Below are 20,173 nucleotides of genomic sequence, written 5' to 3'. Positions count from 1 at the left end.
CAACCTGAATTAGCATGCTAAATTACTAGCCACAGCCCGACAGGTGTCATAATACCAGTTTCGGCCATGGGAGGCAGTATGCGGACAACATAACCGCTAACCAAACTGCAATACACGAGTCTCGGTTGTTACTCTAGGGTAAACCAGCTCACTTTCTGGAGGTATACTGCCCCCATTTTTTATGGAATGTGGAGTATGAATTGATTTTTGGTGGACATTACACATGGCACCTTTAATGCACCTTACCACATATTTTGCTTTAAAGCTAAAATTCAAAATGTTTGGTTTTACTGAAGTCTTTATTTGATGAGGGCATGACTTTCATCTACAACTTAAAAAAAGCAGATTTCTCAATAAAGACCAGATGCATGTTGAATGATGCAACTATAACAGCTGGTACTAAGGTACACTTCTGTAACAGTTTGAATGGTCATTGTAAGTACTGCTACATCCATATTTGATTCTCCCTCACATACTCTTTCTACCACCCTCACTATCACCTATCACTATTTCCATCTACAATTAAAGGCTAAAACAGTTTATATACAGATTACATGTGTTATTGAATATTGCAGATTTCTCAATAAAGGCAAGATGGTAGTTTACTGATGTGACCACCATAATAGTTACTATTTAATATTTGCTTCTTTATCAGTTAGTACAACTGTCATTGAACCTACTGCTGCATTCATGTTTTATTCTCCCCAGTACCCACATATTTCTACCACCCTCACCTATCAAAATGCTAAACCAGAACCAGAACACGATCATTGTTAATTCTGTAGGCCTATGTAGCAGGGTTAATTATGCTTCCCTGAATTTCCCCATCGTTTCTACAAGTTCTATGGACATATTTTGTAGTTTCCCACGCCTCTGAGGTACAGTAGGTCGTAGGGGGGTGTGGCTTGGGTGTGGCAGGGGTTGGTTCCCGCGCTGAAGACCCCTTAAGTGTTCATGTAGCCCCCTCCTCTGCCTCTTTTGCTACTGTCCTGAGGCAGAGGTATGTGGAGTCTTGCATACAATACATCATATCTTTTATATACTTGTATTGTGCATTTTTCACAAATAACTGTTTTCTGGTGTTGCACACCTTATATACGAGTTACGTTTGTTTAATCACTGTTTTTATGTTAGCTCGTTACACAATGCATATTACCTCAGTTTTACATGCTACAGTCTGCTAACGTGGCTGCAGGTGTAGCGGCGTTAACTAGCTAGCTTTCAGACCTTCATACTGGTGAATTGACTGAATGTATTTAAACGTGGGTTACCTGTTTGATTGGCAGGAGCTGTGACGCGACTGGCTCGCTCCCTGCCTGATTTGTGTTTGTTTTGTCATATATTCCAGGTAGGCCATGTTTGTTTTATGTACTTTTGTTATTGTCTTTTCACATGTACTTGTATGGCGATTCACGCAACTGCGTGTCTCGTGGTTTTGCCGCTCTCTTTTGCTACTGTCCTGAGGCAGAGGAGCTGTGACGCGACTGGCTCGCTCCCTGCCTGATTTGTGTTTGTTTTGTCATATATTCCAGAGAGCAATAAATATTAAAGCAAAGGTCGGTTGTGGCGTCCATCACTATTCCACTACAACACAACGCAGAGTGATTGAGGGAGGGGAGAGACGACCTCTGTTACACTGGTGCCGTTTGACCCGTCGTCAGTTCAGCTGTAGCCGAACACCGGGGTTGCTGCATGTTGATGTGACGTCTCCACTGGACCGGATCTGTTGCTGCCTCCGTCTACTGTCGCTGCGCCTCTTCTGCTCTTATCGTCAGGAACGTCAGTGTCATCTGACGTGTATCTTTTGCACGGACTCTGATATCACACATTGTCAAGGGTGTTTTAATGTGTGTATTGCAAATGAGCATTGTATATATGTGTATATAGCATTATATGATTTGTGTTATTTCTTTTCCCTGCATTTTTACATATTTGAATTAATATGGATTTCACTAGTGAGAGTCATGGGTACTTTAGTGTGGGGAGAGGGAGGGGCCTTCTGACATTTAGTACTCCAGGTAGCTCTGGCTTAGCCAGTGGTGGCGTAGTTAAGGATAGGGTAACATTTTCCACGCCTGTGCATCAGGATTTGCCACCACTGGAGTTCACCGAGTCTGATATCCCAGTTAAACTGTCCAGTGAGCAGGTTAGAGAAATCAGTGCCAACATTAGTCAGTCTGTGAGTGCGAACCTTGTGAATAGTGTGTGTCTAGGTTCACCAGCTCTCTCTGCGGGCCATTCCCTGGGGGGTGGTACTCTTATTGATCTGTCAAAATTGAATCTCGTTCTCAAGTCTGAGAGGAAAGAGCCGCCTTTCTTTAGAGGTGATGGTAGTGATAAATTCTCTCTGTGTGAGTGGGAGGGATTAATGAGATTGTATCTGAATAAGGGTGGCTACACTGGGAGGGACTGTGTGGATGAGCTGCTTAGCAGACTGATGGGTCGCGCCAGGGATGTAATTCGGATCTGGCTGCGTAATAATGTGCAGGTGTCTGATTCAGGTAACGTGGATGCTGTCTTTTGCATTCTCAGACAGCATTTCGACAGTGCGGTGCATTCGGGTATGCCTCTTGCGGATTTTTACTCCACTACGCCGTATGTCAATGAGCAACCTCTTGACTACTGGATCAGGTTGAATAAGGCAGCTGAGGTAGCAGAACAGTCTTTGGGACATGACAGTAGGGCGTTGCGGCTGCAGACTGTAGAAGTTGCCGCCATGTTCATTAGGCATTGCCCTGATAGAGAGCTCTCGATGATGTTTTTAAGTAAGCCACAGAGTGAGTGGACTACTTGTGAGGTCCAGGCACGTCTGGATGAGTTTTTAAGGAATCACAAGTTACAGAGGAGTAACGTATTACAGAACACTGCTTCTATGGGCACACCTGTAATGGAGGCTGTGAGCTGCAGTGTGTCACCTGGTGAGTCTTCAGTGGGGGTGGGCAAGCCAGATAGCGCAGCTGCAGAAGGTACCACATTGGACAGATTATTGGACATGCTGGAGAAGACACTAGTGTGTAATTCCCAAGCTACTCGGCATAGTCAGCCTAAGCGAGGTGAGAGGCGCAGTTTCAAGTGTGACGTGTGTCAGAGTTTGGACCACTCTACGCAGTCACACTGTAGGTTGCATAAGTTGTGTTTTCTGTGTTTTAGTCCTGAGCACATGCGCTCTCAGTGTCAAGGTAGGTCACAGGGTGTGAGACGTGCTGTGGATTCTGCTGCGGTGGGGACTGCGCAGAAGCCGAAGCCGTTTCAGGGAAACTGAAGAGCCTCCATTCGGAGGAGGGCAGTGGCAGGCATCTGAGTTCACCCTCCAATTTAAATGATGATATTGAGTCTGTTTATTCGTATTTTTGTGAGACATTGCCAAAGTCAAGTAAGGTTGTCATGCAAAACACCATGAGAACTGCACAGAGTGATGGTCTGTTTTACACCTCTGTATTGGTGCAGGGCAAAGTTGAGTTAAAGGGGATGTTGGATACTGGGTCAATGGCCACCACGCTTAGTGCAGACGCTGTGCCGCGTCTGAAGGAAGCAGGAGTGTTGCCAGGTGAGTTTCCAGTCCCTGTTGATATTGTTCTGGTTGGCTGTGGAGGTAAGCAGACTAGTCCTCTGGGCGTGTGTGACTTGGCCATTGAGATGTATGGGTTCAGTTTTGAAGTCCCGGTGTTGATTGTTGAGGGGCAGGTGGATCCATTGATTGTTGGAACGAATGTCTTAAAGCCATTAATCAGACAGTTCAAGTCCAGTGATGCTTTCTGGCGGGTTGTGAGCCAACCTGACGTTATAGGTCAGGAGAATAGCAGTCAGTTCCTACGTCTTTTATCCAGTCTGGAGAGATGGAGAGGTGGGTCCATCCCAGATAAAGTGGGAACTCTGAGGCTGAAGAGCGCAGTCACGCTCCAGCCCATGGCTGAGCATCTTGTGTGGGGTAGGTTACCACCTAAGACACACATCTCTGTTGGCAGCACGGTTGTTGTGGAGCCCAGCACTTCGCGCTGTATTAATAGACAAATGCTAGTTGGACGAGTTGTCTCTCCTATGTGGGGGGACGGGTGGCTTCCGGTCAAGATCATTAATCCGACGTCGGTGGCAGTAACTCTGCGCCGGAATGCAAAAGTAGCTGACGTATATCCCGCCATTGCATTAGAAGATTTTGATCAACATTTTGTCTCACAGCATGTGGCTAAGGTGAGCTCAGGCAGTTCTCATGGCAGCTTGTCTGTAAAGAGTGATTCCGGCAGCTGTGTGGGCAATGGTGACTGCACACTGCAAAGTCTTGGACTGGGTGCTATACCTATTGACGGTTGTCAGGTCTCTTCTCAGTGGAAGGACAAGTTAGTTGAGTTGATCACGGAATTTGAATCTATCTTTTCTCGGCATCACCTTGACTGTGGTGAAGCGAGTGAATTTTGCCATAGGATTAGGTTGACTGATGACCGTCCCTTCAGGTTGCCATATCGCAGGTTGTCCCCAGCACATTATCAGAAGTTGAAAGAGACTTTGGATGAAATGGAGGAGAAGGAGATTATTAGGAAGTCTAATAGTGAGTACGCTTCTCCATTAGTGCTAGTGTGGAAGAAGAATGGAGACCTGCGGATATGCACTGACTTTAGGTGGCTGAATGCGCGCACGGTCAAGGACGCCCACCCACTTCCCCATCAAGCAGACGTTCTGGCTGCTCTGGGTGGTAATGTATTTTTCTCCACCATGGATCTGACATCTGGCTATTACAATGTGCCATTGCATGAGGAGGATAAGAAATATACAGCTTTCTCGTCTCCACTCGGGTTGCATGAATATAATAGGCTCCCTCAGGGCCTATGTAATAGTCCGGCTACCTTCATGAGGATGATGCTCTCTATCTTTGGTGATCAGAATTTCTTAAGTCTCCTCTGCTATTTGGATGATGTCCTTGTATTTGGGAGATCTGAGGCAGAGAGTTTGCAACGCTTGCGCATGGTGTTCGAGCGTTTGAAGGAGCACAACCTGAAGCTGTCTCCAGCTAAGTGCAACTTTCTTAGGAGGTCTGTGAAATTTCTTGGTCATATCATCTCGCAAGAGGGTGTTGCTAGCGATCCGGATAAAGTTGAGGCTATTGTGAATGTTTCGCAGTCAGACCTAATGGAGGCTGATGGCGTCACACCATCAGCGAGTAAGATCCGCTCCTTTCTTGGTATGGTGGTCTACTACCAGCATTTTATTGAAAACTGCTCTGTGCTGGCAAGGCCATTGTTTTCACTGACAGGTGGGTCGAAGCGCCCACGCAGAGGTAAAGGTGTAGCTAAGCCTGTGCAGAAGAGAAAGCTCTGTCCTCAGGACTGGTCCCCTGAGTGTACAGAGGCTTTTCAGAATCTTAAATCTGCACTGGTGAGTAGTGTGCCTTTGGCTCATCCAGACTTCACAAAGCCTTTCCTTTTGTCTGTTGATGCATCTACTAGTGGTCTTGGAGCTGTTCTATCTCAAGTGCAGCCCAATGAGGACAAAGCTAGGCCCATTGCTTTTGCCAGTAAGTCGTTGAATCATGCCCAGTCCAAGTATCCTGCTCATAGGCTTGAGTTCTTCGCTATGAAGTGGGCTATTTGTGATAAATTCAGTCACTGGTTGCGGGGTCACAGGTTCACTGTATGGACTGACAATAACCCCCTTAAGTATGTCTTGACGAAGCCAAAGCTGGACGCGTGTGAGCAGCGTTGGGTGGCTAGGTTGGCCCCGTTTGATTTTGACATCCTGTATATTCCAGGTCCTAAGAATGTGGTAGCGGATGCCCTTAGCAGAGAGCCTTTTGTGAGGCCCAGGATTATGCATCGCTTGACCAGAACTTCTTATGCTGAACTGCTTAAAGAAGCTGAGAGCCTGCAGGTGGACTCAGTCCAAGACATGTTTCGCCTGTCGTCTGAGCTTTCTGAGGCACGGGAACAGCGGGCAGCTTCCATGGCTGATGGCGTGTGTGTTGGGGCCACACATGTCGTTCAGGACGAGGCAGCGAACCTGCTGACGAGAGGGCGGTCAGCGGTCTCCTTGTCTGACAGCGTGTGTGTTGGGGCCACACATGTCGTTCAGGACGAGGCAGAGAACCTGCTGACGAGAGGGCGGTCAGGGGTCTTCTTGTCTGACAGCGTGTGTGTTGGGGCCACACATGTTGTTCAGGATGGGATGGGAGGCTGGGTCTCACGTGCGGAGGTTTCGGCTGTGTTGCAGTCCTCTCGTCACTGGGAGGACGGTGCTAAACTTAGGGCTATTGCACATGTTCAGCACTTAAAATCTATGTCTATGACTGGTCAGAATCCTTTGCCTGTCCTTAGTCATGATGAGCTGTATGACAAGCAGTGTCAGGACTCCACTATCAGCAGAGTTAGGTTCTTTGTTGACAGGGGACGTCGCCCATCCCGGCGGGAGAGGGTGCATGAGTCTCGGGAGACGCTTAAAACGTTGAGGCAGTGGAGTAAACTCACTACGCGGTTGGGTGTGCTGTACAGGGTGTCTAAGAATCCTGTGTCTAAAAAGAATACCTTCCAGTATGTGGTACCTGAGGCGCTGAGGATCATGGTTCTAAAAGGGGTTCATGATGAGGCAGGGCACCAGGGCCAGCAGCGTACTCTGTGGCTGGCCAGACAGAGATTTTACTGGGACACGCTTGAAAGGGACGTCAGGGATTATGTTCACAGGTGCAAAAGGTGTGTAGTTAGCAAGGCTCCGGAACCTGAGGCTAGGGCCCCTCTTGTTTCCATTGCTACCTCAGCTCCTTTAGAATTAGTCTGCATTGACTTTTGGTCTGCGGAAGATTCGCACAACAAGTCCATTGATGTTTTAGTGGTCACTGACCACTTCACGAAACTGGCGTGTGCATATCCCTGCCCTAATCAGTCTGCTAAGTCTGTAGCTCGGGTTCTATGGAATAACTTCTTCTGTGTGTATGGTTTTCCTGCGTGCATTCACTCGGATCAGGGGGCTAATTTTGAGAGCTCTTTAATCGCAGAGCTGCTCCTGTTAGCTGGGGTGGAGAAATCTCACACCACTCCGTACCACCCCATGGGGAATGGTCAGGCAGAGAGGATGAACCGTACTCTGGGAAGTATGATTAGAGCCCTACCACCAAGGTCAAAGGTCAAGTGGCCTCAGCTACTCAACAATCTCACCTTTGTGTACAACTGTACTGTCCACGAGACCACAGGGTTCCCCCCTTTCTTTTTAATGTATGGCCGCACTCCTAGGTTACCTGTGGACTTAATGTTTGAAAGTGTCCTGCTGGACGGGGATACAGTGGACATTGACACCTATGTTTCATCCTTGGGCAGGGACTTACGGGAGGCCATGGTCGTAGCTCAGTCTAATGCGGAGAAGCAGCAACGTAGGCAGACTGAGCTATATAATAGAAGAACTAAAGGGCAACCGGTCAATGTGGGTGACAGGGTACTGCTGGCCAACAAAGGTGAACGGGGAAAGAAGAAACTGGCAGATAGATGGGAGGGAATAATTTACACTGTTTTGGCGGTGAATGCCACCACACACACCTTTAAAATTAGGAGTCCAGCAGGCAGTGTCAAAACTGTACATAGAAACCTCATCATGCCAGTGAATTTTTTGCCGCTCCCTGACGCTGGTGAGGATGACAAACATCTGTCATGTTCTGGTGGCAGTGTTAGTGCGGCTGGCAGCTCACAGTCCAGTGGGGATAGCGCCACTGTTGACAGGACTGTTAGGTGGGTTGCTGGTCTCCCAGGTAGCTCTGACACACACGGTAGTGACATAGGAGATTTTGGGTCAGTGACGGTAGACAGAGGGAATGATATGCTTCCGGTCTCAGCTGGAGTGGAATCAGAGAGGACCTCGGTACCTTCAGCCTGTGAGAGCCCTCTGTGCGCTGTGTCGGATGATTGCGCTGATTCTCTGTCAGTTGACCCTCTCCCAACTGTGAATTCTACCCACACTGGTGTTACTGCGTCTACTGTCTCACCTGGTCGCCGTAGGAGTGGCGTGCGCACAAGGCGTGGCAGGCTGATTAAACCTGTGAATAGACTCATACAGGTTATGTCTACGCAGTGGGTGCGGAGTCTTTTTAGAGGAGCTCACTAGAGGTTATTCACACGTCTCTACTGTGTATGTAGGCCCTGTATGTATTTTTGATAAGTTTTCTTTCATAAAGGGTGTATTTTTTTTTCTTCTCTTCTTTTAAGTCTCTCCTCTCCACACTGTACTTCCCCTGAAGGGGAGGATCATACATGTTCTGTCTATTGCATTAGACTGTGCTTGCAGGTTAGGGTATCCTCTGCTCATGGGGTGTATAGGGCACCTCTTCTAAGGTTGGGTTACCTTCCTAGTCCTTTAACGGACGGCTTTCATCGCTGGTGGACCAGTGGTCCTATCTATGGGTTGCACTACCTGCAATTTATTTTTCAATACGGGTTGTTTTCTACTTATTTCTATATTATATTGGTCTATGTATAGGTAAACCTTTCTGATTTTTTTATTTTTTATTTATTTTTTTTTGTATGGCTGAATAGTTGAAATTCAGTGAAGTCAGTGGGGGTGAGTGTAGCAGGGTTAATTATGCTTCCCTGAATTTCCCCATCGTTTCTACAAGTTCTATGGACATATTTTGTAGTTTCCCACGCCTCTGAGGTACAGTAGGTCGTAGGGGGGTGTGGCTTGGGTGTGGCAGGGGTTGGTTCCCGCGCTGAAGACCCCTTAAGTGTTCATGTAGCCCCCTCCTCTGCCTCTTTTGCTACTGTCCTGAGGCAGAGGTATGTGGAGTCTTGCATACAATACATCATATCTTTTATATACTTGTATTGTGCATTTTTCACAAATAACTGTTTTCTGGTGTTGCACACCTTATATACGAGTTACGTTTGTTTAATCACTGTTTTTATGTTAGCTCGTTACACAATGCATATTACCTCAGTTTTACATGCTACAGTCTGCTAACGTGGCTGCAGGTGTAGCGGCGTTAACTAGCTAGCTTTCAGACCTTCATACTGGTGAATTGACTGAATGTATTTAAACGTGGGTTACCTGTTTGATTGGCAGGAGCTGTGACGCGACTGGCTCGCTCCCTGCCTGATTTGTGTTTGTTTTGTCATATATTCCAGGTATGCCATGTTTGTTTTATGTACTTTTGTTATTGTCTTTTCACATGTACTTGTATGGCGATTCACGCAACTGCGTGTCTCGTGGTTTTGCCGCTCTCTTTTGCTACTGTCCTGAGGCAGAGGAGCTGTGACGCGACTGGCTCGCTCCCTGCCTGATTTGTGTTTGTTTTGTCATATATTCCAGAGAGCAATAAATATTAAAGCAAAGGTCGGTTGTGGCGTCCATCACTATTCCACTACAACACAACGCAGAGTGATTGAGGGAGGGGAGAGACGACCTCTGTTACACCTACAATGTGCACACTGGACAATATAATGGAACAAAAAACAAAATTAAAAACAAAAGTAAGAAGTCAAAATCCAACTACTCACAGGTTATTCTGAAGGGTCATTGAAATAAAAACACCCTCAGGACTGATAATTTCTAACTCATTTGATTTACTTGATACTGAAGGATTCTTTCAGGCTATACTCAGCCTGTTCTTTGGTGATTGCTTTCCAAACAGGGGGATGTCAGCTGGCTTTGCATTGTACCTTTCAGCAAACATTTTGTTGAATTTTGCCATGACATACTTCCAGTATTCTGAGGCTTCAATACTGGGGTTCTGGGCACTCACCGTTCGCAGTGCTCAGTCCGAGGGGCGGGATAATCGGTTGTCTTTCAAATTCCCTCTGCACGCAATAGGACAGCGCTATAAGTCCCATGCGTTTCCCACCAGCGGAGCTAGTTGGCTAGTTCAAACTTTTGCCAACTTAATAAAAGCTTAACTCGTGTCACACTGTTCGCCAACAGCAACATCCATCTTATTTGTTTTCAAGTAGCAGGGAATTCAAGCCAAACCGTTGCAACTCTGCCATCAATCATTATGTTAAGCCCGCCTAACGACTCTATACACGATTTGATTGGCCTGAAGTTTAATTTTTCGAGCTCACAAGCCAACGGAGAGTTGCTAGACTAGCCCTGACAGCAAATGTAATTTGCTGCCGCTAGGGTGCGTCTAGATTTCTAGGCTAGGGGTCTGCTGGAATGTGCCAATCAGGGAAAATCTCACAATATTTTTATAAGGATGCCTCTGGTCATTTGTCTTGAAGCATGTGCATGTCTTCTCACTGAACACACATGACGAACAAATGCCAGTCACTAATTTCTTGGAGTATGATCTCCTGTATCTTCCCAGTCCCTCAGGCCTGTGGATTGAAGCCCAGTGATCTGTGTGAACCTCACCACCAGCTTTGCAGGGTGCTTTGCCGAATGGACACTGCTTGCCACATCCGAAGACTCGTTTGAACAGCCCATCCTGAGGTTTCATCTTACGTGTTTTCAATAGCTCCTGTATTCTTCTTTACGGAACTCCTCTTTCGGTGAAGACTCCATATTCTCAACAAACCCTGCGAGCGAGTGGGAAAACTCTGCCACATTGGTATTGTCAAAGTGGTAATGACACCAAAGTGTGTGCTTTTCTCCAAGTTTCCTGCAAACGTCCTGAACGAACTCCCCTGATGCTGGACTTTGCAGTGACTTGCTTCTGTGTGCTCTGAATGGCTTCAGTTATTTCTTTGGAGATATTTTTGAGATATTTCTGTACCAACTGAAATATTTGATCTCCACCTGAAAAGTGGTCAGTGATCTGGTTATATATCAGGCCACGAGTCACAACTGCAATAGTATTTATTGTTGTAGTATTAATCTTGGATTTTAGCTTGGATGTTAATAGTCATTTTGTAAGTCACTTTGGATAAAAATGGCTAAATGAATAAATGCAAATGTTAAGGTATGGCCTATGTGCTCCTGTATCGGCCCTACAGCCAAACATCTAACATTTAAGTTAGTTTCAAAATGATTGTCTCAGCACAAGTAATACCAGAACAACAAAATGCATTTTTCATCTATTGGTAATAGACAGTTACAACAATAGTTGTTGTGGAAAGTTATACAGGGCTTCACCTAGATTTTGATCTGGTTTGATGATCAAACAACTACACATGACCAGAGAACAAGTGTATGTCACACACCAATCGCACAGACGTCTGTCCAATCTTGTTGTTTGGCCGTTCATTCCTTGGGCCAGCTTAGCTTTACATTTGAGACCAAACCACTTCTGGGTTTTCTCTTTTGTGCCTTCTATTCATTTTAACTACAAGACTCCACTCCACTTTCACTGTTTTAGTATCTGTTTCAAACTCTATACAAACTAAAAATACAACATCTAAATTTGAGATTTTTAGTGAAATAAGTAAAAAGGCTAAATAATACATGGCTGAGGCTGATTTGTATAGGTTGTGTAGGTTGATCATTTTAATTTCCAAAAAAAACAATGTGGCATCCTTTCGTTCCTAGCACATTACCCAGTTCATATCACTATAGATATCCAGCATGATGTTTTTTCCCATTTATATCTGATGTGTTTTCAAAGTGTTCCTTTAATCTTTTTGAGTAGTGTATAATAAATCATGAGCTCACAACAAGAGAACCCCTGTACAACTAGAACAACGTTATAGATTTGCTGATGACACCTTACAATATAGAACGTGGAAACACTTTTACGCATGTATTGAGAACCAGACGCATGTAATGAGAACTAGAACTAGTAAATGTGTAAACCTTTGTATTATTTTGTTTCAAACCTGATTATCACAAACCAATGACTGTGCTCCTTGATTGCTACATTTTAAATAGAACTTGTTTTTTAGGAAATATGGTGGACTGTTGTTTTAAGGGGACAAAATATGGTACACTTACTACAAGCCATTAAATATTTTCCAAAAATAGTTTATCCATTAATGTACTGAATTACACTTTGTCTTGAGTTTTATTCCTTCTCTGAGGACTTCATTCAGATCTGTGACACTGTGATCTCACTGTGACACGGTAAACTTGTTCTATTACTAATTCCCAACTAGTAGTTTAATATGGGTATAGATAGCCTAGAGGAGGATTTATTCAGGTAGATCAATAGCTAATCCCACAGAAATGTTTCATCAAAAATATATGGAAAAGTATCATGTGTTAAGTGATTGAGGCAGTGTGGCAGAGCCCCCGATTTGCTGCCTTGACATTGCTGTTTCTGAAAGGCTACCTAATAAAATTAAACTAGCTCATAGACATGGTGGCTTATTTGGCCCTGAGAAAATCCACAAAGGTGCAGGTTGTAGGAATTTTGTGATGTTAACTTCATGATAAACTTACAGTATATTCTGTAATACATAAGCTAAATTAAAAGTAGATGCCCTGATGCTATCACCGGAGGTTACTAAGCCGCTTATGAGCCAATGTACTATTTTAGCTACCTCTAGTGGCTAATGCTGGACTGGGCCAAACAGTCGGCCCTGGCATATTTGGCCAATGCGGCCTTCTAAAGCTAGAGCCTTCCAATGCTAAAAATGTGCTAAAACCCTAAAGCTTTGTGACACAAGACTCTTTTATATCATTGCTTATCTTCAGTGTGTATTATAAAAGGAAAAGATTTTTGTCTTATACAAGGATGTTTGTCTTGTGTCCATTATCAGGTTGAATATCACCATGGTGATGAGACTGGCCCGAGCGATGAGGACGGGGAGAGGTTTGGCTCCAGTCTCTGTTGAGGAGCTCAGTCTGGACCTCAACAGTAAAGAAGTCTCTCAGAGAGTGCTGTCCAGGGTCCTGAGCTGCCTGGCTCTCCTCCTCAGACTCTGGACGGTCCAGTGTCTGGACCTGACATCTTGCAGGGTCGAAGGTCACTCTCTCATCATCCTGCTCTGTCAACAGGACCCTCTCAAACTCAGGTGAATCCACATATTTCAGTGACTTGATTTGGTAGCAAATACCAGTTTGCAAGTAGAAAACAATCCCATAATTGAAGCTGTTCCTTATTCTTCACATATATACCTTGACAGCTCTCCTCTATGTCACTGTCTCTCTATCCCTTTCTCTGACTCTGCAGACTGAGTAAGGAAAATACGCAACAGCTGTTCATGCTGGTGTCTGATGCACAGGAAGTGGAAATCATTGAGTCCTTCCTGGATAAGGTGGGAGGAGACCTGACCTTGTGCACTTTGACCCAGGAAGTGCTTCTCCACCTGCTGCAGCATCACTCTGGACCTGTGACCGTTGACTTCAGGAAGAGCAAGATCACTGAGAGGAATGTTAAAGACTTCCTTCATCTACTGGACAGGATACGGTTCAAGAGGTAGCAGTGATCAATGGTTGACAACCACATTTATTGGGAATATGTTATACATTACATTGTGATTGGAGATCATATTGATATGAGAAGTATAAAAGTACTAAATTGTTAGCAGCACCAAATACAGGCTGAGGATAGACAAGCTGAGTTATTAAAAATCTGTATGTCTTCATGTGGCGTCTGCATATAAATGCTGAAATTACTCAGCGCCAATGACTATGACTCCTCAGGCCTTCTCCAGGATTCATCATGTGCATCATCATGGAGATCTACCAGAGTCGTTCTCCTCAGTATGTGAGCAGCCTGCTGAGATCTACAGAGAACCACATCAACCTGACCACCAGAGGCCTGGATGCTGCTGACTGTGCTGCCCTGCGTTTCACCTTACATCACAGCCAGGGGGTCAGACTCAACCTGATGTGGACCTCCATACCAGAGGGGGAGCTAGAGAGCCTCCTGCAGCTTCTCACCAATGTCTCTCAGCTCAGGTCTCTCAGGATTTATCAGATTGAAATTTGTATTAAGGACCATCATTTAATCCATGTGGATATTTAAAAAAAAAAATACATTTGGTTGTGCCGTAGGTTTTAGTAGTGATCAACCAGCACAAATCTAGTATTAGTTTAATAACATTTCACTCTCTTTCATTCTCCTGGTGTTGTGAGTGTACAGTACGTGTACACACATGGACATGTGAACATATCAGTAGACTGTAAAGAAGGTGATCACTACAATACAGACATCGCAGAGTGTGTTGTTCTCTGACTCCAGTACTGACAGGCAGCTGCTGTTGAGGTTCCTCCACTGCTGTGAGTCCTCAGACGTCCAGCAGGGGGCAGCAGCAGCTCTTCTTCAGGCTCTGCAGCACAGACTGGACTTCTCCTGCTCCTCTGCTATGGACCTGACAGAAGAGACACAGGAACCACCTCTGCACCTGACACCTGAGGACTGCAGGGTCGTCTCCATGGTGATCCAGAGGGTCAGTGTTGACCCTGAGCTCATGCTGATGGACTGTGATGCGGAGGAGGCGGGGCTAGAACATCTTTTCTCTGTTCTAGAAAGAATACGTCTGAGGTGAGATGGGAAGCAGTTTGCTGTGTTCTAAGATGATGAGGTCAAAGGTCATTACTGGAGAACCTAAAAGAGTCTATGAAGTAATGTGAAGCAGTTTGTTGTGTTCCCAGACGATCATGTGTCCAAGGTTTATTTCTGTTGAACTGAAATCCTCCAGGTAGTCAGGTAGAGGAGAAGTCTTAAGGTCTAACAACTGTCATGTAGCATCGAATGCTTTCTCTCCACACTGAATCTGTTAAATATTCCATTCTATTGCATCATATATCTCGTTCATAATATCAGAACAATGAGAGCAACTGAAAGAAAAATTAAAATGGGGCGTCCGTCAAAAATCTGCTCAAAACGTTGTGCTGCATCTCACTGCACAGCAATATGTCGCGTTGCATTCAGTAAGAACATTCAATCTGAAAACACAGTAATCAAACTGATTTTGGCGCTAATGCTCACTCCCATCACATGCAGTTAGAACATTCCAATTGAAATCAAAGTAATCAAACTGATTCTGTCACTAATGCTCACTCCCATCACATGCAGTTAGGACTTGGTGTGAGTAGGTCAGTTTCAAGCATAATATCTCACATGGGACTGTAAATAATAGCAAAAGTCCATCTGAGGTGAAATGTGAAGGTGTTCTCTGTGTTCTAAGATGATGTGAAATTCTGAAATCCTCCAAGCCTACTGGGCCATGTAGGAAAGAAGCCTTTTAGGTCTAAGTACAGGAATGTCAAGTACACACAACATTGTGATAGGAAATCCATACATTGATATGGGATGTACAGAATTCATCCATTTCAGGTGAGATATGAAGCAGTTTTCTGATAATTAACAAGAGAAGAGATTAATAAAATCTCTCAGACAACTACTGGTCTAAACAGAGGACTGTCAGGCATGGAACATAATTGAAGATATACAGTATGCATGGTTTTAAAATATGATGATTGCTATAGTGAAATTGTTATAAACTGTGGTTCAACTTTTATATTTACATTGATAATCTCCTTCTCTCTCTCAGGTGCAGTAAGGGCCAGTTGTTGCAGCTCCTGACTGGTGTGTGTCGGCTCTGAGAGTGAGTGTGTGAGGAGAGCCGTGTCTCTCTCCCATGCTGTGGGTGGGGAAGTGGACCTCAGTCACACTGTGCTGGACGCTCGGGCCTGTGGATCTCTGGCGCTGTTTCTGGAATATTCTGAGGATTCCGAACTGGACCTCAGCCACTGCCAGCTCACAGACCATTGCCTGGAGCCTCTGCTCCCTCATCTGCACAAATCACAGACCCTGGAGTAAGTCTGTGTGTGTGTGTGTGTGTTTGTGTGTGTGTGTGTGTGTGTGTACACCTGCTTATTTGTAAGTTGTTTTGCAGGTTTGTGTGTACCGTATTTTCCGGACTATAAGTCGCTCCGGAGTATAAGTCGCACCAGTCAAAAAATTTTTAATGAAGAGGAAAAAAACATATATATAAATATATGTATGTTGCACCTGAGTTGCAGGACTGGCTAACTATGAAAAAAAGTGTGACTTATAGTCCGGAAAATATGGTAGTTGCGTTTGTTTCTGTGTGTGTACATGTGGTTGTTGTGTTTGTTTCTGTGTCTGTACATGTGGTTGTTGTGTTTGTTTCTGTGTCTGTACATGTGGTTGTTGTGTTTGTTTCTGTGTCTGTACATGTGGTTATTGCGTTTGTTTCTGTGTCTGTGTACATGTGGTTGTTGCGTTTGTTTCTTGGTTGTTGCGTTTGTTTCTGTGTCTGTACATGTGTTTCTGTGTCTGTACATGTGGTTGTTGCATTTGTTTCTGTGTCTGTACATGTGGTTGTTGCGTTTGTTTCTGTGTCTGTACATGTGGTTGTTGCGTTTGTTTCTGTGTCTGTATGTGTACATGTGGTAGTTGCGTTTGTTTCTGTGTGTGTACATGTGGTTGTTGTGTTTGTTTCTGTGTCTGTACATGTGGTTGTTGGTATTTCCTGTCATGTCGTCATGCACTTCCTGCTTCCTCCAGCCTCAGTAACAACAGCATCACAGATGAAGGGGCTCAGCTGATCCACAACACCGTCAATGCAGCAACATCCATTCAGACCGTAAGGTTAGTATGATATTAAGGTATTGTACTTTGTACATTTATGTTATTTTTTATTTGTCAAATTCAGTGAAGATGAAACATTTTCATGTGTTCCTGTCTGCAGACTCTTCAACAATAAGATTCAGAGCAGACAGCTCTTCCAGGGAGACGCACGCTTTGAGCTGTGGTGACCCTGTAGGTGTGCTGATATCTCCACTGGATTTGACCTGATGTGTTTCATACTCACGCCATGCCATACAACGCACAGGAAAGGGATCGCTCTGATGTAGTTCATGTGTTCAGAAGTGAGAGAGTGACCTGCACAACAAAGTAGGAGGGAAACCGCACAAACACGCCATATATGGTTATATGATTTAGAAGACGCTTTTATCCAAAGCGACTTACAATATATCAGAGCAAAGTGCTGTTGGAGTGATTTTAATGGACCAGAGCAGAGGAAAGAAAACATAATGATAAAGCACAACATGCTCAGAAGAATTGAAGTGTGGGGAGGGAAGTGTAGTGAGACATTGTTACATTCGGTCCTCATTGGTCAATCTTTAGTGTGTCTCACATTTTATGGGTTCCACGGGTTAGTGACTTTCAGGTAAAGAAAATACATTAGTTGACAAATCTTTCAAATACATTACAAGAAATATATGTCACGTTCATCATGTTTGGCAATGTATTTAGTCTTACTTTAACCATTGTGCCTTACCATTTATCTGATGCTGAATTGTTCATATTCTGTCTTTATAGCCATACTGCTGATGTAGTTCTGTTTTATTTGGATGAACAGTTGGATGATTGTAAAGTGTCGGAAGAATGTTCATCAGTATAATTATCAGTAGACCAAAAAACATTTACTATGCACTCTGATACTTGAGGCTGAAAGGGCTTATATTATAACTTTGTAACTATTTATACTGCAGTCATTACTATGTATGAATTATTATTTAGACTTATGTTGATCATTAAGAGGCATTATGGATACTTTATAATGTGTTTACTATGCTTTATTTACAATGCTTAGTGGATACAGGGATCAGATCAAATGTTTTTTTTTTAATCAGGATCAGGATTATCACATTTACTGTTCAAACTGTTTATTTGAGCTATTTCAAAGGTACCGTTTGTATTTCCATGGTACTGGCATAGAAGTTTACAGCCAGCAGATGGCGTGAAATGTATGATTAAATCATGTGTCTTTTTTATATCATTTTGTCTTTTTATGAACTGTGCTGTAGGACAGTATTGGGAGTAGTTCAACAGGAAGGACAAGACATTGGCAAAGGGACAGTCTGGCACTGTCGTGTAAAATGTATATATTCTATATTCCCTGAACTTTTATTTGCAGTGTGTCTGCCACATCAATAAACTTAAGTGTCAACTGTCAGTCAAAATTCCAAATCTACTCTGAAAGCATGTTGTCTTACTCACTCACTGTAATGTTGTAAATCATGATGATACATGTCACTCTGGGTGTCTCTCCAGTATGAAGTCTTGTAGTGCAATTCCACAAGCAGCACACTCAGTTCTGTCTGAGATGTCTACACTCTTAAAACGAATGAGTTGAAAACAACACAACAGTTTGTGTTCTTCTTTCTTGTTTCCTTTTTTTAATTTATTACAGTACACGCTATGTGTTGAAAACAACACAACTTACGATGTTTTATAACACATCTCTGTGTCCAGATATTCATTTTAAGAGTGTATATTATATTCATATTTAAGAGTGTCAATGGGGGAAAGGTAATATCAATATTGAGTGTGGGTGAGTGATACTGAGTGTCTGCGAGTGTACATGTACACACACACACACACAATGCCACTGCCGCATGATGCAGCATGAAAATTATGATGTGTCTGCAGGCCTAAGCGTTGTGTAGGTGACATGCCAGTGATGTGAAGATAATGTTCTCCTCCAGATCATCACTTAAGGGATGCAGAGGAGAGTAGCAGAGCCCCCGATTTGCATCCTTAAAGTTGCCGTTTCAAACAGCAACCTAATAAAAGTAAACCAGACATCCTACTGAGTGGGGTGGAGATAACGGACGCTCACAAGGATAGACTTAGGGTGGCTTACTTGGCCCCTGACAAAATCCACATTGAATGCTGCAGGTTGTAGGATTTGTGTCTAGTATTTACATACATACATACATACATACATACATATAAACTAAATGATAGATAAATGCTTTAACACTTAAAAGTTATTAAGCTGCTTATGAGCCAACATGTAATCTTTCGGCTCCCTCTAGTGGTTAATATCCTAAACTGCAGCCACACAAAGAGTAGTGGGTGAAATGGTGATGGCTGAATTCCCTAAGATGATCTCATAAATTAGAACACTATAAGCCTAAAACATTGTAAGATAATGGCATTGAAGAATGCCCCACTACTTCCAGTCTCCATCTTCTGTCTGTCCACATGTCAATGTGTGCCTAGTAGTGTGAACTTTATTGATCCCAAAGGGGACATTCAAGTATATAAATATTATATTTATATTATATAAATAATATAAAAATAAAGTATCTATCTATCTTCCCCCCTTTGGGATCAATAAACTATCTATCTATCTTCCCCCCTTTGGGATCAATAAACTATCTATCTATCTATATATCTATCTTCCCCCCTTTGGGATCAATAAAGTATCTATCTATCTATCTATCTATCTATCTTCCCCCCTTTGGGATCAATAAACTATCTATCTATCTATCTATCTATCTTCCCCCCTTTGGGATCAATAAAGTATCTATCTATCTATCTATCTATCTATCTATCTATCTATCTATCTATCTATCTATCTATCTATCTATCTATCTTCCCCCCCTTTGGGATCAATAAACTATCTATCTATATATCTATCTTCACCCCCTTTGGGATCAATAAAGTATCTATCTATCTATCTATCTATCTATCTTCCCCCCTTTGGGATCAATAAACTATCTATCTATCTATATATCTATCTTCCCCCCTTTGGGATCAATAAAGTATCTATCTATCTATCTATCTATCTATCTATCTATCTATCTATCTATCTATCTTCCCCCCTTTGGGATCAATAAACTATCTATCTATCTATCTATCTATCTATCTATCTATCTTCCCCCCTTTGGGATCAATAAAGTATCTATCTATCTGTCTATCTATCTATCTATCTATCTATCTTCCCCCCTTTGGGATCAATAAAGTATCTATCTATCTTCCCCCATTTGGGATCAATAAACTATCTATCTATCTATCTATATATCTATCTTCCCCCCTTTGGGATCAATAAAGTATCTATCTATCTATCTATCTATCTATCTATCTATCTATCTTCCCCCCCTTTGGGATCAATAAACTATCTATCTATCTTCCCCCCTTTGGGATCAATAAACTATCTATCTATCTATCTATCTATCTTCACCCCCTTTGGGATCAATAAACTATCTATCTATCTATATATCTATCTTCACCCCCTTTGGGATCAATAAAGTATCTATCTATCTATCTATCTATCTATCTATCTATCTATCTATCTTCCCCCCTTTGGGATCAATAAACTATCTATCTATCTTCCCCCCTTTGGGATCAATAAACTATCTATCTATCTATCTATATATCTATCTTCCCCCCTTTGGGATCAATAAAGTATCTATCTATCTATCTATCTATCTATCTATCTATCTATCTATCTTCCCCCCCTTTGGGATCAATAAACTATCTATCTATCTTCCCCCCTTTGGGATCAATAAACTATCTATCTATCTATCTATCTTCACCCCCTTTGGGATCAATAAACTATCTATC

At 43.3% G+C, this 20,173-nt stretch overlaps 2 protein-coding genes across 5 annotated transcripts; both read left to right on the top strand.

The window, feature by feature from the left end:
* The first annotated feature begins 797 nt into the window (after positions 1–797).
* LOC121689966 lies at positions 798–9,392 on the top strand. 4 transcript variants are annotated; one of them, XR_006024947.1, is made up of 4 exons: positions 798–1,348; positions 1,533–8,741; positions 9,028–9,089; positions 9,274–9,392. XR_006024947.1 is itself a non-coding variant. In XM_042070224.1 (3 exons), exon 3 carries the CDS (start codon positions 3,385–3,387, stop codon positions 8,071–8,073), a length of 4,689 nt encoding a protein of 1,562 aa, XP_041926158.1. In that variant the 5' UTR covers positions 798–1,000; positions 1,287–1,348; positions 1,533–3,384; the 3' UTR covers positions 8,074–9,296. The 4 variants fall into 4 exon arrangements, 2 of the variants coding, with proteins under 2 accessions (XP_041926158.1, XP_041926157.1); XR_006024946.1 differs by having other exon boundaries at positions 1,533–9,089; XM_042070224.1 differs by having other exon boundaries at positions 798–1,000; positions 1,287–1,348; positions 1,533–9,296.
* Positions 9,393–12,598: 3,206 nt separating this feature from the next.
* LOC121689967 lies at positions 12,599–17,593 on the top strand. The gene is made up of 7 exons (XM_042070226.1): positions 12,599–12,851; positions 13,010–13,255; positions 13,483–13,740; positions 14,024–14,326; positions 15,339–15,603; positions 16,319–16,402; positions 16,503–17,593. Exons 1-5 carry the CDS (start codon positions 12,610–12,612, stop codon positions 15,388–15,390), a joined length of 1,101 nt encoding a protein of 366 aa, XP_041926160.1. The 5' UTR covers positions 12,599–12,609; the 3' UTR covers positions 15,391–15,603; positions 16,319–16,402; positions 16,503–17,593.
* The last annotated feature ends 2,580 nt before the right edge of the window (positions 17,594–20,173 follow it).

This window comes from Alosa sapidissima, chromosome 18 (genome assembly GCF_018492685.1).
Source record: "Alosa sapidissima isolate fAloSap1 chromosome 18, fAloSap1.pri, whole genome shotgun sequence".
Lineage (NCBI taxonomy): Eukaryota > Metazoa > Chordata > Actinopteri > Clupeiformes > Clupeidae > Alosa > Alosa sapidissima.
This window is presented reverse-complemented; position numbering and strand designations above follow the sequence as displayed.